Here is an 18264-nt window from a genome sequence, read left to right as displayed (position 1 = left end):
GCCTCCAAGTTGCTAGGATTATAGGTATGCACCATCATACCTAGCTAACACCTTCACTATTTAACAGCCTACATGTTAGTGACCAGTTCTGTTGTCAAGTAGAGTGTAATATTTTTACACAAACGTGGTTGGTTAGCTTTATTTTATAGGTGAATTAAAGGCAACATAGGACGATTAAGTAACTTGTCCAAAATCTTGCAGTTTCTAAATAGTAAGATCATTTTAAAGCATATATATATAGAGAGAGATTTTGTTTTGTTTTGTTTTGTACCAGAGATTGAACCCAGAGGGGCTTAACCACAGAGACACATCCCCAGCCCTTTTTTATTTTTTATTTTGAGTCATAGTCTCACAAATTAGTCTCTAAATTGCTTGCCTCAGCCTCTCAAATAGCTGGGATTACAGAGATGCACCACTGTGCCTGGCTAAAGCCCATATCATTTGACACAGAACTCAAGTAAACTTTGCTCTACTATATTGCCCCTGTAAGAGTTTTTACTTCTTAGGGAATATGTAGGTATGACTATAAATACAAAATAAAATTCTATTTTACCAGAGTTATACACAATGACCAGGCATGCAAGAAAATCAATGTTTTTCTAGTATTTATTAAAGGTAAAAAAATTCGATGTGTAATTTTTAATTCTTTTCTACATTTATTTGACTTCAAGAATGAGTTGTCTTTTACTTAATTTCTTTTAAAGGTACCACAAGTTGATTTGGGGGCCTCATAAGATGGATTCCAAAGGAGATGTCTCTGGAGTTCTGATTGCAGGTGGTGAAAATGGAAATATTATTCTTTATGATCCTTCTAAAATTATAGCTGGAGACAAGGAAGTTGTGATTGCCCAGAATAATAAACATACTGGTCCAGTGCGAGCATTGGATGTGAACATTTTTCAGGTTTGACTTTGTTTGACATTCATTCATAATTCTTAAAATGTGTTGTTCATTTTGCATAAGTTTATGAGTCTGCTCTGCCTCAGCCTTGGAGTTAAAAACCCAAAAATGTGTGCCTGGCTGAGAGGATGGTGATGCACACCTATAATACTAGCTACTCTGAAGCCTGAAGCAGGAGAATTGCAAGCTCTAGGGCAGCCTCAGCAACTTATAAAGACCCTGTCTCAAAAATAAAAAGGGAATGGGTATGTAGCTCAGTTGTAATGTAGCTCAGTGGTAGAATACTTTCCTACCATGTGTGAGGCCCTGATTGGTTTAAGTCCCCTGTATCTTAAAAAACAAAACAAAAAAGTATGTGCATATATGGTTGATGAGTGATTGTATTTGTTTTAAGAATGGTGGGGGCTGGGATTGTGGCTCAGTGGTAGAGTGCTTGCCCAGCATGTGTGAGGCCCTGGGTTTAATCCTCAGCACCACATAAAAACACATAAATAAAATAAAGATATTGTGTCCAACTATAACTAAAAAAAAACGAATGGTGGGATCAGAGTTGAGATCAGGGTATATGACACTAATTCCAAGAGGGTATCAGACTAACAGGTTAATTCTGGAAGTCTAAAGGTGTCATGCTATCTCTGGACAGTTTTAAACATTAGGAGCCCCAGAGTTGAAAATTCTGCCTTTTGAAAGTTTATGCTAGGTCACCATTAGGCTGATACTACATTGTCTGGTTAAGTCACCATTTTATTAACTAAGAAATTTTGTGTTTGTAACAAAAAGATTACTACCTTATGAAATAATTAGAAATTATCCAAATAATACAAATTTAACAAATAGGCAGTTAAGATTCTACTGTTGCCTTCACAAACATTACTGAATAGTAATTATATAAATGCATAGGTTAATAATGAATGAATTAATAGAATACTAGATTATAATAACCAGAAAAAAATTTTAAACAAATAGTTTATCTCTTCTCGTATTATGAATACTTAGGGTATAGAAATGCAGAAACTCAAAACTTTTTCATTTCTATAGTTTGTGTGTGGTATCTACTCTTTTATAGATTAGCTAGTTAATTCCTTTTTCAGTTGTATTAAACATCAGTGGCTAGTTAATTTTTTTTTTAATTTTAATAAACATCATCTGATTTTTGATAAAAGGTTGCTTTTCTATAGGTAGCTATAGAAGAAGAAGAAGCTACAGAAGAAAAAGTCTTCTGTTTTTCATAGTTATATGGCATTTGCTCATATAAGAATTTATGAGTGAATAATAGTGGATGAAGGTAAATATAGGAAGCTCATTATCTTCTTGTACGTTATATTACAGTTTTAGGGTCTTTTAGACCTAAAAGGTATGCAGCAGAAATAACCTAGAAATACTGCCACCTGGAACAAATTTAGTTTACAAGAACTAGAAAAATATGAAGAGTTAAGCAAGAGATTTTACTACTATACTGGTCCAGCTGTGGAAGCTGACTTTGAGGTATCCTGAAAAAGATGTCATAGTTTTAAGGATTTAGCTATTTCTGAAAGCAATTATTGGTGACCATTTTGTGTGTGTGTGTCTGAATTCCTTTCAGAGATATAAAGCCACATACAATAATCCCTACATGGTTACAAAATTAATTGTTTATCTGTGTAATTGTTCTTTTTTGTGATGCCTTGTATTAAGAATTAGTTTTATTTTCAGTGGACATATTTATAAGTAGTTTTATAAAATGTTTTTTAAAGATCTTTTAGTGAAGAATTGTACATAATTATTTAGGAATCATGCATATGTGTTTTGCTTTTTTAGTTAAATAGGAAAATTATGCTGAAACTGACATCTTTCTAGCTCTGAACTGAGTTATTCTGAATTCTCTTAATTCACAAATGCCATTTGGTTATAAATTATTCCTTGGTTACAGACTAATCTGGTAGCTTCTGGTGCTAATGAATCTGAAATCTACATTTGGGATCTAAACAACTTTGCAACTCCAATGACACCAGGAGCCAAAACACAGGTATTTTGTTGATTTTGATCAATATGATGAAAGAAATCAAAGTAGTTCTTCTGTACTTATTTGTTTTAAGGTTTTTTCCATACAAATCATTGTTAAAATGTCTTTGATTTTGCTTCAGTAAAGTATTAATAAATGTTTCTTCAAAGTATCAGTGAGTCCTTTAACAGTAAGTATTTATTCAGTGCCTACCACTTGCTAGACACATTTCATTGTAGTAGGCATAGAATAGCAAACAAAATGGACAAAAATCCTCGATAATTTTCTTAGGTATGGTTTTATTTTTATTCTATTATTTTTTTTCTACTCTAAGAGCAGCCAACCTTACTTAAAAATACACTTTTTCACCAGGTATGCTGGTGCATGCCTGTAATCTGAGTGATTTGGGAAGCGGGGGCAGGAAGATTACAAGTTCCAGGATAGCCCTGGCAACTTAGCAGACAGTTTCAAAATAAAAAAAGGCTAGGTATATGAGATGGTTCAGTGGTAGAGTGCCCTGGATTCAATCCTCAGTACAATTAAAAAAAAAAAAAAAAATCATCCAAACATCATCAAGTTAGTTGGATAAGACCAGTCTTCCCCTACTTTACCTTGTTTCTTCTTGTTTTCTGGACACCAATTTTGAGTGGCCATTGTAAATGGCCCTAACATTTTAGCATAATGATAGCATATATTCTACCATTTGTAAAGGTATTTTTCTTGTGGTCCAGGTGATAATTTTTTCTCTGCCTAATTGTTGGCTTTATTCAACAGCGTCTATTTTATAGTCTTATCTACCTTGTAGCATTTACAAATAAAGAACTCAATAAATACTTATTGAATGAAACACTTTTAAACAAGCACTATAAACTATAAACTACATTGTATATGATGAGATTGGGTAAATATAAAATAACTTTGTAGACTAGATGGGTCAGATTTTTAAATAATCAGTTTTTTAAAATCAAGGGTCATACAATTAAATTTTACTATAATAGGGAAATGGTTTTTTAAAATAGTTTATTTTTTATAGCCCCCAGAAGATATCAGCTGCATTTCATGGAACAGACAAGTTCAGCATATTTTAGCATCAGCCAGTCCCAGTGGCAGGGCCACTGTATGGGATCTTAGAAAAAATGAACCAATCATCAAAGTCAGTGATCATAGCAACAGGGTAAGTGTATGATTAATTTGTGATGAAAATAAGTTATTTGTGCTATAGGTATACTTATACTCTTTGTCAGAGTTGACAAATTTTTGTTAAGTCAAATCCTATATTTATATTATTCAGTCATATTGGAATATAATAAAATTTCTAATAAATCATGTTGGGTATTATTAATGGTAGAGAGTTTGGTAATCTAAGGATTTATTCCGTAATATACTATTTGTGTAGCTGTTCCAAAGTGTTGTAGCAACTTTTAAATTCATCTTTAGCTTTTCATAGAACTGTACAAATTTTTCCTGCTAGAAATTTTAAGAGTGTGAATTTGTAATTTCCAAATTCCTGATTTTGTCTCTTCCTCTGATTAGGTACTGCCATAGTAAGCCAAGATCTTTGTCCCACTGGCTCAGTAGACACTGCTATATAATACATTAAATTCTCAACCTTACAAATTCTTTAAATTTTTTGTGTTATCAGGTTCTATAAAATACTTTAGATAATTGAGAGATTATTTTTGTTTGTTTTGTTTGACATTTTCAAGTTTGTATAAGTCAGAATGCATATATAATTTTAGAAGAACAACAAAAAACTGTTTAGGAGAATATTCCTTCAGAATTGTTATTTCAAATGGATCTGGACTTGTAAAAGAAAAGTTATCAATGGAATAAAGCATACAGTAAGCATTTTATTCATCTTAGAAATTGTTTTATAGATTCTAAACTTTGGGTAATTCTCAGTAACAGCGTTAATTTATCTCATGAAATTTAGATGAAGGTTGTTGCTTAAGAAATTTTTCCTTCATTTTTCTGCTAAAAGAATGATGTTATAGATTTTTTTAAAGTCTTATCTACTAAAAAAAAGTCTTCTTTTCTTTTTTTTTTTTTTAAGAGAGAGTGAGAGAGATGGGTGAGAGAGGTGGAGAGAGAGAGAGAGAGAGAGAGAGAGAATTTTTTTTTTTAATATTTATTTTTTAGTTCTCGGCGGATACAACATCTTTGTTTGTATGTGGTGCTGAGGATCGAACCCGGGCCGCACGCATGCCAGGCGAGCGCGCTACTGCTTGAGCCACATCCCCAGCCCCAAAAAAGTCTTATTTTCATTTTGTGAAAGTGTTTAAATTCATATAAAGTGTTTTCTCTAGTTAAAATAGTTGTAATAAAACTCATTTTAGCCTTGATAGACAACAAATCTGCCATCCCCTTGATCTTGGACTTTCCAGCCTTTGTAATTGTGAGAAATAAATTTCTGTTGTTCATTTAAAAAAAAAAAAAACAAACTCATTTTAGTTGGCTGGGGTTGTGGCTCAGCAGTAGAGCACTCGCCTAGAACGTGCGAGGCCCTGAGTTCTATTCTCAGCACCATATAAAAATAAATAAATAAAATAAAGACGATATTTAAAAAAAAAAAACTCATTTTAGATATAGAATTATTCTGAACCAAAATTGTTTTGTATATTTAAAATAGCTAGATGAGGTGAAAACATTGAGTCTTTATATGTTTAAGACAGTTTGATAAAATTTAATAGCTTTAAATTGGGGTTTTCAAAAAGAAGTAAACTATGCCTGAGCTGATGTTTTTTGCTGTTTGTTTCAATAAAGGAATATTCTTCGAGTTTCATTTTGGCTTATTATAAAGTAATGTGATTGATAAAATGTGAGCCTTAACTATTCACAGATGCATTGCTCTGGATTGGCATGGCATCCTGATGTTGCTACTCAGATGGTCCTTGCTTCTGAGGATGACAGATTGCCGGTGATTCAGATGTGGGATCTTCGATTTGCCTCTACTCCACTCCGTGTCCTGGAAAACCATGCCAGGTATCATGCTACTATTTCAAGGAACTTGATTTCTTCATGTTCTAAATACTTGGTTACTGCTTCAAATTATTTGATTATTATTATTAGTTTTTAAATGGGGTATTGCTATGTTGGCCTAAAATTTGGCTACCTCCTCCTCAAGCTCCCACCTCAGCCTCCTGAGGAGCTAGGATTATAGTGGAACACATACCAGTGTACCACCTGGATAATTTTGTTTTATTTTTTAAATTAGGGAATCTACTTTATCTCTTTCTCATAATAGATAGTACAAATGGTTTATTTTTATTTTAAGCACTTGTCATCTGATTTTCTCTACCAAATGTATATAGTAGCCAAATATGTACCATAATAGCATGAATTCTTTGTTAACAAATTTTTTTACTAGTTAATTCAAACAATAATTAATAGATCAAAATTCTAGTATGCCACAGTACTTTGGGACAACCCTTGAAATTTATTATACAATTTGATCTTTTTTTTTTAGTAGTTGTTGGACCTTTATTATTTATTTATTTATTTATATGAGGTGCTGAGAATTGAACCCAGTGCCTCACTGGGTTTATATATATTAAATATATATAAATGTGAGGCAAGTGCTGTACCATTGAGCTACAATCCCAGCCTTACAATTTGATCTTTATATAGGTCATAATACTTTTGAAGATGAAACTTCTGTGAAATTTCATGTCAAGAAACAATTTAGAAGTTATATTTCTAAGTTTTAATTTAAAAGTAAACATTTTGAGAAATTACAAGGCTTCTCCTTTTTTATTTTATTTTATTTTTTTAATTGAATTATTGGGAATCAAACCCAGTGCCTCATGTATGCCAGGCAGGCACTCTTCCATTGAGCCACATCCTCAGCCCTCTGCTTTTGATTTTGATTGTGTCAATCTATTTGAATGTTATACTTAGTTAGATTTTAAGTTAAAAAAAAAAAAGATTATTCTGAGAAGTTTTAATATTTTTTTTATGATGGGGGGGGCACCTGACACATAATACCTAAGTATACAATATACAAAGCACTTTACATGTTATTATGATTAATCCTCATAATAATATCCTGTGGTGGAGATATTATTATTAGTCACATTTTCTAGATCAGAAATCAAAAATCAACAAGTTTTAAACTTGCCTAAGATCACTTAACCACTCAGGTGCTTGCTTCCAACCTGAAGTCTGAAGTCCATTCTCTTAACATTACATTCTACCACCAAAATAAGGAGTGGCCATAATTTAGCAAAACACCATGGTGGGTGCTAGGACCAAATCAGCATCTCTAGTACTCAGTTTCCTTCCTCTAATAAATGAAAGATTAGGATTATTATTATTATTTTTAGTTTATACATGGACACAATAACTTTATTTTGTTTATTTATTTTTATGTGGTGCTAAGGATCAAACCAGTGCCCTACACATGCTAGGCAAGTCCTCTACTACAGAGCTACAGCTCCAGCCCCAGATTAGGATTATTGGGTCTTCTTTAATTTTTTTTTATAACTTTATTTTATCTATTTATTTTTATGTGGTGCTGAGGATCAAACGCCTTGCACATGCTAGGCGAGTGCTCTACTGCTGAACCACAACCCCAGCCCCAGGATTATTGGATCTTTATCTTTTCTTCCAGCTCTATAGTCAAAGGCATTCTTAAGTGTTTTAAAAATTCTTTGTTCTTTTTTGTGGTGCTGAGGATTGGATCCAGGACAGGTCTTAAAATTATTGAGTGGATTCTGAAAGGGGGAAATAATTATAAAGTATATTATTGATGTGATTGGGAAAATGTGGTAATATTGCATATAAATAATAAATATTTTGAGTATATAATTGAATTGTAGTTATGTTATTCTTATTCCAACAAATAAGTATAGAAGTGACATGTCATGATATTTGCAATAAACTTTCAAATAGTCAAATCTGTATCTACATATATGTAAAGAGGGAGGGAAAAACAAAGTAAATGTGGCTCAATCAGTGAATCCAGGTATAAAAGTTTCGCACTGTCATATAACTTTTACAAAGTTTGAACTTTTTTATGTTGCAAATAGAAAGTATTCTTTAGACACATTGGTTCCCTTTCCAGTTCCATATTTTATTGATTATGAAAGGTCTTATATTGTAAGAATATCATATTAAAAACAACATTTTCCTGGGCTGGGGTTGTGGCTCAGTAGTAGAGCACTCGCCTAGCATGTGCAAGGTGCTGCGTTTGATCCTCAGCACGACATAAAACTAAATAAAATAAAGGTATTGCATTCAACTACAACTAAAAAATAAATATTAAAAAAAAAAAAAAAAAAAACCTTTTTCCAGACTTGGTGGGATACACGTACAATCCCAGCAACTCAGGAGGCTGAGGCAGGAGAATCGCAAGTTCAAGGCCAGCCTCAGCAATTAAATGAAGCCCTGAACAACTTTGTGGGATTCTGTCTCAAAATAAAAAAAATTAAAAAGGCTGGTGATGTGGCTCAGTGGCAAAGCCCCTCTGGGTTCAATTCCTAGTATCAAAAAAAAAAAAAACTTTTGGGGAAAGAGAAACCCACTAAATATATATGTTGATAACAAGGCTTATCTTTATTTTAGGTAATTTAAAAGGTTAAAAAAAAACGTAGATATTTTAGCATTGTTATAATGCTTTCAGGAGAATGGAGCAATACTAATTTTTTTTTTTTTTTTTTTTTTTTGGTGTTGGTGCTAGTGATTGATTGATCTTGGGGCCTCATGCATGGTAGCCAAGCATTTTACCATTGAGCTGCATCCTCAGGCCCCCAATTTTGTGTGCTTTTATTTTAAAAAATACTTAAAACTTTTTTTTCTTTTTTTTTTTTTTTTATACTGGAAATTTAACCGTAGAGTGCTTTACCACTAAGCTATATCCCCGTCCCTTTTTAACTTTTTATTTTGAAATAGGATCTTGGTAAGTTGCTGAGGATCTCACTAAGTTGCTGAGGCTGGCCTTGAACTTGTGATCCTCTTGCCTCGGTTTCCAGAGTTGCTGAGATTAAAGGCGTGCATCACTATGCCTGGCTGAGGAATACTCAGACTTCATTCTAATTTCTTATAGAATCTTTAAACAATATAGATATGAATATAGAAAAGACTAAATATTAATTTTTGTTTTCTCTGGATAGTGGAATACAGGGAATTTTTATTTTCTTCATGCTAATCTGAATTTTCAGAACTTATACCAAAAATAAAACTTTTATTATATGCTGGATGTAAAAACTTCCAAAAATTATTGTAGTACAAAGAGCTATAAAGTATATCTCTGGAATTTAGATCTATAATACTTCTTTCTTCATGAGAAATATTTTCTTTTTTTTTTTTTCAAAAAAATATTTATTTAGTTATATATGGACACAGTACCTTTATTTATTTATATGTGGTGCTTAGGATTTAACCCAGTACCTCACATGTGCAAGCAAGTGCTCTACCACTGAGCCACAACCCTAGTCCCGTGATGAGAAATATTTTCAAATGTTTTTTTTGTTGTTGTTGTTAAGCAACCTTTTACTGGACACAGTGACTCATGCCTGTAATCCCAGCTGGTAGGGTGGCTAAAACAGGAAGATTGCAAGTTTGAGGTCATTTTATTATGCATGTCTAGTAATATATGTATTTCTACTATATAGGGACTATATATATATAAAAACCCTGAGGTGCTGGAGATCAAACCCAGGGCCTTATTCTTGGGAGGCAGGTGTCTACCACTGAGCTACACCTGCAGCTCCTCTACAACACAATTTTTATCTGCACTTTCAAAAGATAGCCTGTAATTTTTATTACTTAGTCCATGTTGTTGAATATATGTTTTTATGTTTTGCTACTATACAGGGACACTATATAGAATACCCTTTGCCTTTTTAATGATCAAAGAACATAAAATTACTAACTTGCCTTCTAGAAAGATTACACTAAATTACAATTCTGTTAGCAGTGTGTGAGTCTCTGAAGTCTAGACAAAATAATTTGATTTTCTCAAAATTGAACATTTTCTCATCTTGTGTTTTTTTTTCTCCTTTGTGTTTTTTAATAGGGGGATTTTGGCAATTGCTTGGAGCATGGCAGATCCTGAATTGTTACTGAGCTGTGGAAAAGATGCTAAGATTCTGTGCTCTAACCCAAACACAGGAGAGGTATGGGGAGGAGATGCTTCTTAACTTTGTAGCCCTTGGAATACTGTTTTATAGATAAATAAAAATTTTATATGGATTCTTTAGTGCATTCTTATGATTAAAGACATATGAAAGTAGATAGACGTGGTAGTGAAAGATTAATCTAGTGGAGATTTTATCAGGAATATTATCTAAGCTCTTTCAACCAGAAAAATTAGTCATTGAAATAGTTTGTTGCAACTAGAAACAATTTCCAATAAAATTTGTTTATTACCTAGATTCAGAAATAGTTTGTGGGCTGAGGGTGTGGCTCCGTGGTAGAGCATTGGCCTAGTGTGCATGAGGCTCTGCATTCAGTCCCTAACACTGCCCCCTGCCCATCCCCACCCTCCACCCTGCCCAAAAGTAATACTTAGTTTGATTTATCTCACATGTGATTCCTGTAAATCATTATCTTCATTGTAGAATTGTTCAAGGTTTGGGTCTTTTTTTCTGCTTTTCCATTCTTGAAGATCATCTTGACTTTTGGAAATCAGTAGTTTTTTAATCTGTCTTCTGAATGATAAATCAAGAGTATAATACTTTGTTATATAATATTTGTTGTATGTCCTACCCATGGAAATTTGTAGGAAATTTTACATGAATACCATACAGTTTTATTTCTTAATAGTTGTATGGTTTCCCTACCTTTTTTTTTTTTTTTTTTTTTTTTTGATACTAGGAATTGAACTCAGAGACACTTAACCACTGAGCCACATCTCCAGCTCATTTTTTGTTTGTATTTTATTTAGAGAAGGGTCTCATTGAGTTCCTTAGTGCCTCACTAAGTTGCTGAGGCTGGCTTTGAACTTGCAATCCTCCTGCTTTAGCCTCCCCAGCTCTGGGATTACAGGCCTGTGCACTGCACACAGCTCCCTACCTTTTTCTTTTGGACCATAAATTCTAATTATAGTTTTTAGGCTTTTATTTTTTTCTATATTCAGATAGATTATTGAAAGTGCTTTTGCAGTTACTCCGATGGAATAATATAGTCTAGTGGTAGAGTGCTTGTCTAGCACATACAAGTTTCTGGAGTTAGCCCCTAGCACTGCAATAATAATTAAAAAAAAATACACAATTTCTTTTACAGGTTTCAATCTGTATTATTAAAATAAAACAAGCATTTCTGGTTTCAAGTGTTTGAATTGTGATATCTAAGAATAAATAAGCATTCAAGTTAGGGAAAACAAGAAGATTAAAACAATAATAAATTTTACTTCCTATGGCTTGTAGGCCAAATAAATATCTTTCTTTTTACACTTTGCCTTTCTAAGTAATCTCAAAGTACATGAAACTTACTGTTTTGTCATTATTCTTATAGGGTATGTGAATTTATTAAAATGGATGTTTGGGGCTGGGGTTGTGGCTCAGTAGTAGAGTGCTCGCCTAGCATGCATGAAGCACTAGGTTCCATCCTCAGCACCACATAAAAATAAAAAAATAAAGATATTGTTTTCACTTAAAACTAAAAAAAAAATACATAAATTTTTAAAAATGGATGTTTGCATGTGATTAGTTATGTGTTTAGATTTAAAGGAATCTACTTTTAGTGCATGTTGAAACTAAAAATTGAAATTCATATTTAACTGCAAAGTAGTAATAGACAAATAATTTAAGTTCCATGAGACTGCATGTCTTATTAATCACTATACATGTCAAAGACATGAGCAACCTGAATATTTTTTCACTTACTTTTGTCTTCTTATTAACATTTTAAATATCTCATGAAGTCTAAGTTAAGGTCATTTGACTTATTTCTTAAGGCCTAAAACCTATGCATGTATAAATAGCAGTCACTACCACACTTATTTTGAATTAGCAACAATTATATAATGTTTTCAAGATTTTGCAGCAGCCATTTTTGGTAGTTTTTCCATGTTGTTTTCCTTCTAAAGAAAGTTGTTAATGCTAAACTTTAGTAGGATTCTTTAGCATTAGGAGTAGTATGTATATGTTTTCTCTTTTGGCTAAAACCCAGATTTCTCAGTGAATTCTTGCCTCTCAAGATTGATTTTAAAATTTGGTCTTCAAATAACCTAAATATGATTGTTTGAATTTTGCCAGGCAAGAAGAGTTGGACAAGACACCAATGATAAAGTGTTCTGATTTTTAAAACATATCTACCACTACCATCTCGAAATCAGAAAAAAAACCTTCTATTTTTAAAGATGTACTTGTTTAACCAGACACCATGGTACACACCAGTAATCCCAGTGCCTTAAGAGGATAAGACAAGAGAATCATGTGTTTGAGGCCAGCCTCAGCAACTTAGCAAGATCCTGTCTCAAAACAATAACAAGGGCTGGAGGTATAGCTCAGAAGTAGAGCACCCTTGGGTTCAAATCCCTAGTATCCACAAGAAAGGTAGAGGGGGAGTGCTTGTTAAATCTTTCTTAAATATTAAGTAGCATTCTAGTTTAGCTTACTAGACCATCATAGTGAACCATTCTTGTATTTTTAAAGAAATGTTATAATTAATTTGCCTGGCTAAAAATACTTTCTAAAATAAAATGTTTAACCACAGTAATGTTGACCACATTAATTCAGGTATTTGGGTTATAAAGTGACTATATAGTTTTCTGACTTTTGTTGTTTATTTTTATTTATGTATGTATTTATTCATTTTTGGCCTAGGTGTTATATGAACTTCCCACCAACACACAGTGGTGCTTTGATATTCAGTGGTGTCCTCGAAATCCTGCTCTCTTATCAGCTGCTTCCTTTGATGGGCATATCAGTGTTTATTCTATCATGGGAGGTAGCACAGATGGTTTAAGGCAGAAACAAGTTGACAAGGTAATAAGAAATGTTAAAACAGCAACAACAGGGCTGGGGATGTGGCTCAAGTGGTAGCGTGCTCGCCTGGCATGCGTGCGGCCCAGGTTCGATCTTCAGCACCACATACAAACAAAGATGTTGTGTCTGCCAAAAACTAAAAAATAAATAAATAAATATTTAAACATTCTCTCTTTCTCTCTCTCTCTCTCTCTCTCTCTTTAAAAAAAAAAAAAAACAGCAACAACAACAAATCATATAATTATTTTGACAAAGATGATTGGTCAATAATGCTGATTTATTTAATAATTATCAAAAATTTTTCTTGGGTATGACTTGAAAAAAATGCATCATAGTTTGTAAGTTACTGATTCATACTTTTTTTTTTTAAAGCTTTCATCATCTTTTGGGAATCTTGATCCTTTTGGCACAGGACAGCCGCTTCCTCCATTACAATTTCCGCAGCAGACAACTCAACATAGTATAGTGCTGCCTCTGAAGAAGCCACCCAAATGGATCCGAAGACCTGTTGGTGCTTCCTTCTCAGTAGGTGCATTTTGGTTTATGGTTCATAGAAACAAAGGAGTTTTCATAGTGAAGTGTTATAGAATCATTCAGATGGAAAAACTTGGGTTTGAGATGGATTTGTGGAATGTTCATCATTCAAAATATTTTCTTAGAAAAAAGTGGGGACCTGCCAGGCACGGTGACACACGCCTTGTAATCCCAGTGGCTCAGGAGGGCTGAGGCAGGAGGATTGTAAGTTCAGAGCCAGCCTCAGCAAAAGCAAGGCGCTAAACAACTCAGTGAGACCCTATATCTAAATAAAATATGAAATAGGGCTGGGGATGTGGCTGATGTCCTTGAGTTCAATCCCTGGTACTTCCCCACCCACTACCACCCAAAAAAAAGAAAGTGGGAACCTACTTTACTTTTTTTTTTTTTTTTTTTTTTTAATTGTGAGCCAGGTGTGGTGACTCATCTGTAATCCCAGCTAGTCAGGAGGCAGGAGGTTAAGGCAGAAGGACTGCAAATTCAAGGCCAGCCTGGGCAACTTAGTAATATCCAGTCTCAAAAATAAAAAGAGCTGGGGAATGTAGCTCAGAGATAAAGCACCCTGGCTCAATCCCCAGTACCAAAAAAAAAAATAAATAAATAAAGAGAGTGCATGCATGTGCGTGCAAGTAAATGAAAAAGCAGAGGTTCCCGTTTCCCAACATCCACTCCAACACTATTTTCATGCTTTTTTATTTATTTACTTTTTGGTAGTAGCATCATAATGGGTGTGGATGTTTCATGAGGTTGTATTTCTCTGATGATTAGCGATGTTGAGCATCTTTTTGTTTGTTGGCCATTTATATATCTTTTGCCTCCTGCTATGGGGTGACTCAGCATGAAGGCCCTCACCAGATGCCAGGACCTTGATTTTGGACTTCCCAGCCTCCAGAACTGTGAGGTGTGGTGACACATGCCTTCTTCATTACATTTATTTCTAAATATTTTCTTTTAAGCTATAATAAGTCCTCTTGTTCATAAATTTCTATGACTCCGATATTCTTTTATAGTAACACAAAGTAGACTAAGGCAGTTTCCTTTGCTATAAGAAAGTCCCATTTATCTGTTTTTGCTTGTGTTGACTATTTTTTTGGTGTCGTATCCAAAAATCATTGCAAATCTATTGACTAAACTTTTTCTTTGTTTTCTTCTAGTAATTTTATAGTACCTAGTGTCATATTTAGGTTTTTAATCCATTTTGGAGTTGATTTTTGTGTATGATATAAAGTAAGGGTCCAACTCTGTTTTTTTGAACGTGAATGTCCAGTTTTCATAAACTAGATATTTATTGAAGAGATTATCTTTCTCTATTGTGTGATCTTGGTGCCCTTTTCTAAGATCATTTGACCATATATGCATGAATTTATTTTTGTGTTTTCCATCTGATTCACTGGTTTTCATGTCTGTCTTTGTGCCAATACCACACTGAGGATTACTGTAGCTTTGTAGTAAGTTTTGAACTCAGGAAGTGTGAGGCTTCCAGCTTTGTTTTTTCTTTAGATTGCTTTGGATATTCAGCATCCTTTTAAGAGTCCATGTGAATTTTATAATTTTTTTTTCTCTTCCTGAAAAAAGTGCCATTGGGATTTTATTTATTCATTTATTTTTGAGACCATGTCCAGGCTGGGGCTCGAACTTCTCAGCTGAAATGATACTCTGACTCAGCCTCTTGAGTAGCTTGAATTATAGGTTGGACACCACTGCGCACAACCTCATTGTGATTTTGACAGGGATTGCATTGAATCTATAGATGGCTTTGGATAGTATGGACATTTTAATAATATTGTTTTCCAATCCATGAACACAGGATATCATTTGTTTCTACCTTTCTTTTTTTTTTTTTTTTTCTGTTTTGTACTTGCCATGTACAACTTATCTTCTTCATTACATTTATTTCTAAATCTTTTTTTTAATCTATAATAAGTGGGATGGTTTTCTCAATTTCCTTTTCACATTGTTGATTGTTAGTATATAGAAACAGCTAATTTTTGTGTGTTGACTTTGTTCCTTCAACTTTGCCAAATTCATTTATTGGTTTTAATTATTTTGTGGTATCTTTAGGTTTTTTTATACAAGATGTCATCTATGAACAGAGTTAATTTTCCTTCTTTTTTTCCTCCTGGGAAAAAAGGGATTGAGCCCAGGGGTATTGTACCACTGAACTACATCTTTAGCACTTTTCATTTTGAGGCAGGGTCTCACTGAGTTGCACAGGCTGTCCTCAAAACTTGCAGTCCTCCCAAGTCACTGAGATGATGGGGTTTTACCACTATTCCCAGCTACCTCTTTCTAATTGTGATGCCTTTTATTTCTTTTTCTTACTTCTCTACTCTGGCTAGAACTCTAGTACTATCTTGAAAAGTGGTGAAAGTAGCATTCTTACTTTGTTCCTAGTCTTAGAGGAGAAGCTTTTATATATATTTTTTACCACTGAGTATAATATTAGTTATGGACTTTCCTTATTTGGCCTCTATTATGTTGAGATAATTTTCTTCTTTGTTCATTCCTGATGCTATAACAAAATGCTATGAACTAGATAATGTGTAAACAATAGAAATTTATTTCTCACAGTTTTGGAGGCTTGAATTCTGATCAAGACACAAGTAGGTTCAGAATTGGTAAGGGCTCACTCTGCTTCCAGGATGGCAACTTGTTTCTGCATCCTCTTGGGGAATGATTGTTACATCTTCACATGGCTGAAGGCAATAGAGGCTAGCTAATTTCCTCCTGTCTTTTTATGAGGTTTTGTTAATTCCATTCATAAGGGCTCCACCTCTCCTACTGTTATATTGAGATATAAGTTGTAACATATGCATTTTGGAAGGGATATAACAAACATTTAATAAGATAAATTTGTATAAAGAACATAATCTGCCAGGTGCACTGACGCATACCTATTTTCAGCTGCTTGGGAGATTGAGGTAAGAGAATTGCAAGTTTGAGGCCAGGCTGGGCAACAAAGTGAGACTTTGTCTCAAAAAATAAAAAGGGCTGGGATGTAACTCAGTAGTTGAGTGCCCTTGGGTTCAATCCCCAATATAACCCCCCACCAAAAAAAAAAAAAAAAGACTGTAACCTATGCTTTCCTAGAATGTGCCTATTTGAACCAGCACTGTGTAGGTGGGGAAAAGGGCCTGTATTTCCTTGTACAGAAGTTTTCAGTGTGAAAACCAAATTTGGTTGTTTCTTTTTTTTCTATATATTTTTTATTAATATATTAATCAGATAATAACTGCTTACCATATTAAGGTAATATATCGACTGAGATATTACATACAGTAAATAGTACATTTCATTCAGGAGGTGGGTTCTGAAGATGAATAATAATAATTGAAGTCTGGAGTAAAATTATGGAGCATAGGAGAATATATTAGCTAATTTTATCCAAATTGGTTTATGTGTAGGCCGCATTTCTTTAGTCCAGCAAGTTTATAGTATACATATGTTTTGACCATGTCATTGTGGTTAAAATGGATTTCACTCATTCTTCCACAGTTTGGAGGCAAACTGGTTACTTTTGAGAATGTCAAAGTTCAGTCTCAGCAGGGAACTGAGCAGCAGCAGCAGCAGCATGTGTTCATTAGTCAAGTGGTAACAGAAAAGGAATTTCTTAACCGATCAGACCAACTACAGCAGGTCATGCAGTCACAAGGATTTATCAGTTACTGCCAGAAAAAAATTGATGCTTCTCAGACTGAGTTTGAGAAAAATGTGTGGTCCTTCTTGAAGGTAAAGTTGATATTTAAAACCATTTTATTTCATTATCTATAAATTTAACTGTTCCTATTCTTTTTATAATTATACAAAATAGTGGGATTCATTATGAGGTATTCATAAATGTACATAATGTAATTTGGTCAATTTAATTGCCCGGTACCTCCCTTTTCTTTCTCTTATATTCTAAATTTGTCTTCCTATTAAAGAAACAATTGGTAAAGTGTAGTTGCTGGAATTCATGATGAAATTTGAGAAACCTCACAAAGAGCACTCAACCTAAATTCTTATGTCAGACGTTCTTCCTTCAATAATTTGACAAACTTAATACAGTGTTGTTTTTTTTAAAGGCAATATAGTAGAGATATTTAAGGAAAAAAGACGACAGTAAAACAATATTTTTTAAAAATAGATTATAAAGCTTACTGTAAGGGGAATAAAATATTTAATATCTATAGTAAATCTAGTTAAGGAAAATGGGAAAAGAGAAGACACATAGAGGACAGAGGCTAGAAGTATCTCTCATCCTCCTATTAAAGAAGAATTTAGAGCTCGGGTTAAAAACCTTTGCCCTCAATTGCATTTTTGACAATAGACTAACAAATAGAATTTCCTTGTTGGTCATTTTTCCCTCCACTGGAATGTCTGTTTTTTAACACTGAATTTTCCAAGGAAAAGCAGTCTTGAATACAACAAAGTTTAATTCTAAAATTGTACAATTTATATTTTGTAATTAAGTATGAATTTTGAGAGCTGATATAGAATGTTTAGTGTGAATTATGCATTCATATGACCCTTGGGCATGAGTTTAATTTATATTCACTAAAATTAGACATCAAACATAAGCTATATTCAACCAGTATAATTTGTTAGTAGTATAAACTGTTCTTTGGATCTCTTTCTAATAAGTGGGCCTTCAGGATTATACATAACAGATTTTAGGTTTTTAAAATAATTTTATTTGGAATTTGATCAATTCTTTTTTTTTTGGAATTTGATCAATTCTTATAAAAGTTAGGATTTAACAATGTAGGTTTTTGTTACAAAGATGTGTCTTTTCTTAAAAGGTGAATTTTGAGGATGATTCTCGTGGAAAATACCTTGAGCTTCTTGGATATAGGAAAGATGATCTAGGAAAGAAGGTAAACTTGGAGAAAGTTAAATGACTATTCTTAAATAAAATGTTTATCTTTTTTTTAATAAAGT

The 18264-nt window shown here is 33.3% G+C and overlaps 1 protein-coding gene across 11 annotated transcripts in view; it reads left to right on the top strand.

Annotated features, from left to right (window-relative positions):
- The window catches only part of SEC31A (SEC31 homolog A, COPII coat complex component), a 63040-nt gene that overhangs the window by 8985 nt on the left and 35791 nt on the right, over positions 1–18264 (top strand). For all 11 annotated transcript variants that reach the window (XM_081303903.1, XM_081303898.1, XM_081303894.1 and 8 more), the window contains exons 4-12: positions 705–903; positions 2810–2905; positions 3915–4055; positions 5721–5863; positions 9897–9996; positions 12649–12810; positions 13183–13335; positions 16840–17073; positions 18126–18200. In XM_081303903.1, the coding sequence (XP_081160029.1) occupies positions 705–903; positions 2810–2905; positions 3915–4055; positions 5721–5863; positions 9897–9996; positions 12649–12810; positions 13183–13335; positions 16840–17073; positions 18126–18200 (1303 nt within the window). The remainder of the gene's footprint in view (positions 1–704; positions 904–2809; positions 2906–3914; positions 4056–5720; positions 5864–9896; positions 9997–12648; positions 12811–13182; positions 13336–16839; positions 17074–18125; positions 18201–18264) is intronic.

This window comes from Spermophilus citellus, assembly GCF_964194105.1.
Source record: "Spermophilus citellus genome assembly, chromosome: 8".
NCBI lineage: Eukaryota > Metazoa > Chordata > Mammalia > Rodentia > Sciuridae > Spermophilus > Spermophilus citellus.
This window is presented reverse-complemented; position numbering and strand designations above follow the sequence as displayed.